We start from the raw sequence: 8819 nt of genomic DNA on the forward strand, positions 1-8819 counted from the left end.
ATTAAATTAGGTTTCTAAGAGTTGCTGCATCTCTATGTGAAATTCTTTCATAGTTTAAAATCATTAAAACTGAATATATGCATTACTTATTGAACGTCAAGTATTAAAGATGGATAAAATGGAGGACATTTATGTTGTTGGTAAAATTTCAGCCCATACACTTTGTTTAAAACTTATAAATTTTATTTTTTTAACCAGCTTTTGCTCCAAGAACTCTGAAAAAGTCGACTGTTGCCATGAATAATATAATATCTTCTAGACTAAGGTCTCTTTTCTGGGAACTCTACCGTACGTTTATGATCAAGATAGGAAGACTCCGAGCATTTTGGCGCCCTATTTTGTCGGAAGAATTTATTTATTATTCTTACATCGATGATTTATTGTTATGCTTAATATGGTTGTCACGTCACTAAAGTTACTCAATGATCACACTAAATTGCTTAGCGATTTTACAAAATGCCTAATTTTTCATATAGACAGTAGCGTTATGGGAAGTAACTAATAGAAAAAATCGTTCAAATTAGTTCCTAGTAGCCAAGCAAGATTAACATAAATAAATCCTATGGCAATTTTACAATAACATCTATCTTCGTTGTAGTCACGCTAATTGCATTATTCTTGCTCTAATTGTTTTTCAAATCATTGAATGAAGTTTCGTGCTAGGCTTTTAGGTAGCCGCCATAGTTATGACTACCTTCGTCTTTTCTCACCTTAGTGACAAATTCTTTGGCTTAATGCATTCCTTGATTTATCATGTAAATCTAAATTACTTTCTTAAATATAATATATTACATTTATTTATTTGCTGATGAATTCATACATTGACACAGCATTAGCATTATGGAATAATTTTATTTAATCTTATAAAAGTACCCCGTTCTTTGATGTGTATTGTTTCAAGTATTCATTTCAATCAATAAAGCTTGTTTAAATAGTTAGACCCTTTTTACTTAAAGGAATTTTGATTCCTGTTTTTCTTTGTAAATCGCCCAAATTTTATGATTATGTAGTATGTAGATCTGGATGTAAGGTGAGTTATGACCTGGATAGAAATTAGTTGGTGTAATGGACTCGTATGCATATTATAACTCATGAATTTCTTCTTAGGTCGAAACAAGTTGCAGAGGTAAAATACTCTCTAGACTTTGAATAAATGCAAATCTACCTTACATTTAGTAGTATCTCAAATTCCCAGAGTAAAGATTTTAGAGCTACTTGTATGCAGATATCCTATCTAAACATGCAGAATCGATTAGTTAGATTGAAATAAATTTCTTTGAATAAATTTAAATAAGTTTAAAATTCGATCTATTTTACGTTTAAGAATGGTCTGGATGATTAGGAGGATCAAGACGTTATTCATACGAAAGTTAGCACTATAAATGTAAAGAATCATAGCCTCGATTACGATTAGTTTACTGCTATATTCGTATTATATGTATACCTTAGCTATATGAGCACTAAATAAACATATGTCCGATACCTTTAATGATTGCAATTTGGATTCACATTTTAAGAATACTTTAAATATCTCGGGTCAAAGGCTTGTTTTTGTCTGTTTACGTATATTAGGCATACCAAACGTAAATATGCGCATAAAAAATAGATGATTTAGGTCATATTTTAGGTTACTTTGTACAGTAAGTAGTCATGATAGCTGATTTTTTCTACCCCCTACGTGGTAATCTACTGGTTAAGATTTTATGCATATATTTTAATACCAAGAATAAAGATTGATAAATGGATAAACTTTATTAATTCGAGCTGTTCAATGCCTAAACAAGGCCATCAAAATTATCAATTCTCATCAATAAAATTAAATCATAAAGATAACTCGTGTACCTATTTCCTACTGATTTAGTTCGCTTAGTTGCATGTCAGAATTTAAGCCACCGTTCTCCTGATTGGATAATTTCAACAAGGTCTTTACAAAGTTACTTGGCAATGAAAATTGCAGCCTTTTAATTGCTACATAACAAATAAGCTGGGCTAAATTATCATTTAAATTAAATCCAAATTTTTATAATTACAGCATAATTCTTATCTTAAAGTATATCAAACGATATTGGTCTTATAAGCTTGATTTTTTGTGCGATTTTTAAATATAGAAATGACTAATAATAGACTATTTACGTACAATTTTAGAGAATAAGATGCAGAATTCCTCTTTTTTTCGTTAACTCAAAATAAAGTAATTTTATATAGAAAATAGAAAACAGCGGAATTTATATCTACTTGTATGATACAAATATTTTTAACGCGGGTAAAAGTCTATCTAGTCTTACTAATATAATACCCAACTATTGGTTTTCGTCAAAAAGTTTTAATCAGCTAGGGATCTCTTTTCCATATCATTTTAATAGTGACGATTATTAATCTAGATATTCAAGAAGATTAAAAGAGCTTTCAATTGACATTATTTCCATTTAAACAAAGTTTCCCATCTATTTTATCTAATAGCGCTGTAAACTATTTACATTATTGTCAAATGGTGTCGTAATATTCCTATCTTTAAATTTATCGACATTTCAAGGCTAAATGGTCGTGAAAAATTGTAAGACATTTGCTATAACTTGGTTTATGAATCGACTACCGTACTCATTTTCTTAGCAAGTATGTTGACAGGCTAAATTTTATTATTCTAGTATTCGATATTAAAATCGAAAATCCATAATGGATCGTTGACTTTCGTTAATAACATAATTTAGCGATGGTAGTACATCTATAATAGCATGTCATAATTTTATACAACACTCATAATAAATGTAAAGATAAGAAATACACAAGTAAATCCATGGAAAAATTAGAAAGTAGAAATCCTAATATCCATGGTTCACGTTATTTCAACATTACAAATAAGGAATTTTTTTAATATTTGTAAGAGGACTGATACAACATCCGAGTACTATATTCACGAAAAATTAGAATATGGACCAAAATTAGCAATTATTTGATGCTTAGTTCTACGATATTCTAAGAGAGTAATCATCAATCAAATTTTATTTATATAATGAGCAGGTGCGAATTTCCGTCTTCATTGATAAAGTGATAGTCTAAACTGTTTCCTTTATTGATAGTTGAGTGATAATCAGCTAGAAATGCCTAAAAAATACAAAAATAAGCGGAAAACATAGCAGTACTTTCTAATATCGCTACAAATGACTAAAATATTTCTTGTCTTCGATTAAGACATTTCAGATTACAATTTTTAAGACATAATATGCAATAGATTCCTTCCATTATTATTTAATTGTATAGTGAAAGTAATAAAGGACAGTATTGGCTATAAAAATTACATTGCAAACACTTATAGTATTGGCTAATATGATCTTCGATTTGATGCTGTACAACTTTGAATAGCAATGATAATTAGAAAGTTATTATGAATTAATGAATTAACCGAATATTCTGCTGCAAGTGTACGAATGAACCTATTTCTTCTTGAAGGTAGTCAATTAAAGCATTTCTAAGTTACCACTACAGTATTTGACTATCAATTGAGAAAGTTGCAAAAGAAATAAATTGAAGAATAGAGTTCAATCTATTCTAGCTTTTTGCTTTGCAAGTCAGTTCTTAACTACCACAGCAAATTACAGTAAAGAATTCTTGCTCAAATAGTGCAAAATTCAATCTTACATATGGCTAGCCAGTCTAAATCTAGAAAATTGGCCTATTTTCCACTGTAAGTTACAATCAATTAAAATTCTCTTTTAGGTAGTGTAGTGATGTTCCTATATTTAATTATACGGATAGCTATATTTGATATAGTTAGGCTACTTTGAGTAGATATTATCGTGAAGCTAATATTCGATGATTACTAATTACTATATTCGAAATAATTGATGACTAATAGTAGCCAGTTGACTAATTATGGTACAAGATTTATGCAGCTAGAAATACTGTAGTTGTTAAAATGCTCTTCGGAGAATAGAGCTAGAAGTTAATATAAGAGTAGTGAAATCTTAAGTAGAATGATTTATATTGTAGAAGATAATAATGTACTATTTGAGAAAAGTATTTTGTTTGATGACTCATGTCTGATGTCTGATTGTAGATTAATCAAGTTGTCGTAAATGAATGTAAGGAAACGTTTATAAGAACTGCAGAGATGATCTCAGGAGAGAGAAGAGGCTTGTATTCGCTTTGAGCTCGGAATATTTTAGGCTAAATTCTTGTAGTAATTAGTTATTGCTCTACTATTCATAAAACCTTGTAATAAAAGCCTTTTAGAAAATATCATTTGATGAAGAGTTATTGTAAGACACATTTTTTACAAGTAGAAACTGATTTTACTTTATCCAGCTAGCCATGTCTTACAAGTCAGTCAAACGTTCGATCTCAAATTGCAAGCAATCATTATCGAGCACTGGCTCAAACTAATTAAATAAATAACATCAAATTCGAGATATTTACTTAAAGAAGAGAATGATTGTAGTTATTTCAGTCATTTATATCTTACAAACTGGCTCTATCTTGCTGTGAGTTCAATTGCAGCCGTAATAGTTATTTTGGTAAATACTGTTCAATTTCAGCAGCAAATTGTGGTTAATTATATTTACTAACGCGTAAGTATAGGTAACTGAATCCATTCTAAGACTAGCCATTTATGTATGTTTCATACTAGCTCGATTTTTCTACAGTTAATTACTATATTTATCTGTCTTATTTTTATTAGAGTAAGATATGTTATATTATATTTGTTCTCTTATACCTGATCGATAATTTTCATTAATTGAACCTGAGTTGAGACGGTTAGTACAAAAATTGCAAGAGAATAATTATCCTCAAATTTTTATTTTAATCTTCATCTGTATAGTTCCTTACATAGCGCTTTTGTAATTCAGATTGTAAATCTATTTTAAATAAATTTTTTCTAACTGATACTCGATCAGAAATAATTGTCCAAGATAGTTGATGGAATAACTGATCTGATAATGATGATGATCTATGCTATTGTTATTGCTGTTTACTTACTCGTTGTTGTGATCTTAGTTTTGTAATCAAGAACGGTTTAGAATATAAATGATGCGTAAAGGATGTATCAGTCTTGTCAGTACGCAAGTGCCATCACGAATATATGTATTTAAATAGTATATATTCGATTTTCAGCATTCAGTTGTTTCCTCAGAGCTCGTGATCAAGCGTGTGCGATTAGTAAGTTTAAATTTCTCCTCAGAGATTGTAAGTCCTGCATCGCCAGGCAATAATTTAGGATTCGTGTGCATTGCATTATTTTTAGCTCGCGGTTACAGTTTATAAAGAATCCTAGATTACGCTCGCAAATATATTAATACCTATATTCTATATGTTGGATATTTGTTTGTTTCCTGATTTACAGTCTTGATAGTCGTATGATCTACTATCAGTAAGTATCATACTGAAAAATTAAAAATATTGATCGATGATTTTGTCAATATATTTACATCTGCATTGTTAAAAATATCAATATTTCGTTCATTCCATGACTAATAGGCAATGTTACCGATCATCAGGCTTACGATTACGATTGGAATCATCTTGATAAGTAAATTATCTATCGTTGATGATAATTCCACATTTATCTTACTTAGTTAATCTATGAGACATCTTAATTTCCCTTGTCAATAAATTTGGAAGGAAAGCATCTTGACGTCGAAAGTACCGCCATAAGATGATATCGATAGTCTTATATCAACCTTGTAAATTTTAAGAATTTTATTTTTGATCTTCATCGATTAGCTATTCTGATAGTGCAGATATCAATATCATAGTTTGATGTTTTGATGAATTCAATAATCTTGTAAATAATGTATAAATAAAATTAAAAATACTCTCGTTTGTTAGATTTCAAATTGTATTGATTGATTACGAAGTGGTAACCGGTTTATTATTTGTCATCGGCACAACATTTAAAATCTACTGAAATAAAGATGACAACAGAATTTTATTGTTGTTAGCCAGAATTCATCAATAAAAACAAGTGAATAATTAAATTACCAAAATGGATTATAGAATATTTTATACTATTTTTTTCGGATATACTAATCAACTATAGACTACTTATCGATTTATATCGTCACGATCATGAATAGCAATAGAAGTAGAGATCAAAATCTGATCTTAAGAAATTTTCTAAACCTTTTTCACACCAAGCTATAAAAGATAACAAAAATGTATTGCGTCCTCATGTTTATATCGCCCAGTTTCAATATTATATCTATTTTTCATCCATGAACTTTTTGTCAATTTAGCAATTACTCTCTCCTCACTATAATTACGTAGATTGTCTACAGCTGTTTCGTAAGAATTAATTAGATAAACTGGATTAAACTAGTTACATATCTTAGCTACATAATTGTAATTATCGCTAAAGGCTTTGTACTACAAACCTGCAATACTGTACAGGAGATGCTTTATGATTTTTGTGCTTGTTTATTTACGATATTTTCAGAGAAGTGTGCAGCACTACAATCGGATATCGTGTTGCGGTACAGTCCCAAATATAGCTAAGATTAAGATTGTACGACTGTACAAGAATTGCTTACCTTTATACCTTAGATTGTGCAAGAATATGTAATTGTATTTGTGAGAGATAATTGCAGTACGTTTTGCAACAATTCTATTTTTATTTATTTAAAGATTGGGAGGAATAAAGAGATTGCAGTAAGTATCGTGAGTGCTTTGAGATGTTTATTATAACGCTTTAACTTGTGATTAAGCATAGAATATTGGAGCCTAGTGGAACTGATTCTTTTCATTGTATATTTTTGTTTAACTTATAGTATTATGACTTGAAGCTGTCTTTCTTTATAGATCCACATATCCTATTTTTATAAGATTATTAACCTAGAAGAAGGCATCTTATGTATTCAAATCATTGGATCTCGACGAAAGATACCGATAGCTAGTCGATCGAAGGCAGAAAAGAAAAAGTTATTACGCTATTGCAGTCTGATAAGCATCTCTAAAAACTTTTATTGCAATACTAGTTTTTAAAATAATTAGATTATCTAAAAGTATTTTACTGCATTACTTTACAGCTCTGAAGCAATTTCTGAACAGCGATAAACCAGTTGATAGCCCATACATCTTTAATTGATTAACTATCATAAATCTAACGCTATTTACTTCTCTATTTTGCAGTCATATTTAAGTTAGCCGAAGGATATAGAAGTATGTTAGAAATGAATAAAAATAGACAGCAAACTAAATAACTAGTCTTAATGGTGCGAGGAATGGGAATGAAATTTTGCACCTCATTGCCATCATAGTAATCACTCTTTATATAATTTACAATTTAAAACTATACCATGAAAATTTAATTTTACGTCCGTCTAAGTTACTGTATAAGATGTTAAGAAGGCAATAAAGTATCAGAATCAGTTAAAGTAATTCCCTATGATGTAAGAATTAGCTCTATGATATATTTGACACGTTGCGATATCAGTTTAGGAAAGAGGGTTTGCTAAAATCAACAAATCTCTTTTACGTAGTATATCAAAATATAAATTTTCCCAGACTGAAGCCATTATTCCTGCAATTAATTAAATTTCAATTGAAATTGATTATTGTACTAGTCATAATATTCATATTTTACGAAATGGAAGAATGTGCAACTTTTATTTTCTTTCTTTACTCATCGCTACCGTCATCACCAGGTGAATTCTTCTCTTGATAATTTTCAGCTCCAACTTGATTTTGTTTACGCCCATAAATTGCATGGAAGATATCATCATAATTGCCACTACTACTGCTAGCAACAGAACTAGAATCTGAATGATGATCTTCATCACTCTCATCCTTGTGATCAGCTTGCTTGTTTGATTCAGTTTGAGCTGAAGGAATATCCTTAGATGTTGTGTCAGCTTCTTCTACTGGTTGCTTCTTGGCAGAAAGCGGACTATCCTTAATTTGATTCTGTTTTACATCATTATCCTCTCTCTTATCATTGACGTTTGCAGATTCAGGTCCAATATCGAATGCTTGATTAACATATGCAGTAGAAAATAGATCTTCAGTATCATTCTCAATCGGATCATTTTCAAATGGACCTGGTCCACTACCAAAAGGCGAATGATCTTCGCCGGTAGTTGGAGGTTTATCACAGGATTGGAGGGGTGCATCATAATCACTTACTGTTGTCTCGAGATTATGAGTCGCATTTTGTGTTGATTTTACTTCAACTTCAAGTCCAGGATTATCAAAACCGCCTGCACCACTGTTGGTAGTTTTATGATCTAATTTATCATAATCCACTAATTGTGTTGATTCAGCTTCAACTTCAAGTCCAAGATTATCAAAACCAACTGCGTCACTACTTGTATTTTTATCATCTAATTTATCATAATCTACTAATGGTCCGCATGGACTATCGCCTTGCGTATCCTCTGAGCTAGTACCATAGACAACATTGAGGACATCATTTAAATTACCACTACTACCGCTAACCAAGGAGCCTGCATCATCTTTGTTATGGTTAGTAAGTTTAGCATCCTGATTATCAATAAAGGTAGTTTCCGCTTCAAGAGTAGTATCGGAAAACGCTTGAGGTTTTACCATCGAATCGTTCTCTTGATTAGATGATTGTTCAGTAACAGTATCATTTAAAGTATCGTCTGACTTATAGTTAAAATCTAATTTCATGTAATTGCCTGAATCGCGTCGGATAAATTTTCGCTTGCTAATTGGAGTTTCATCACGCTCTTGGTGGGATAAGTTTAAGATACGAGGTTCCGATCGATTGGTTAATGCATTGCTAGTCGATCCAGATGATAGTAAGGTCGTACTGTTATCATTTCTAAATGGTCGATCATAATCACTGCTACTACCATTCAAGCCTC

The 8819-nt window shown here is 30.6% G+C and overlaps 1 protein-coding gene across 1 annotated transcript; it reads right to left on the reverse strand.

Annotated features, from left to right (window-relative positions):
- Positions 1–7611: 7611 nt before the first annotated feature.
- On the reverse strand, positions 7612–8538 carry TRIADDRAFT_57303 (uncharacterized protein; the record flags this gene model as incomplete). Its single annotated transcript, XM_002113619.1, has 1 exon — positions 7612–8538. One exon carries the CDS (start codon positions 8536–8538, stop codon positions 7612–7614), a length of 927 nt encoding a protein of 308 aa, XP_002113655.1.
- Positions 8539–8819: the final 281 nt, after the last annotated feature.

This window comes from Trichoplax adhaerens, genomic scaffold (assembly GCF_000150275.1).
Source record: "Trichoplax adhaerens TRIADscaffold_6 genomic scaffold, whole genome shotgun sequence".
In the NCBI taxonomy this organism is placed as follows: domain Eukaryota; kingdom Metazoa; phylum Placozoa; class Uniplacotomia; order Trichoplacea; family Trichoplacidae; genus Trichoplax; species Trichoplax adhaerens.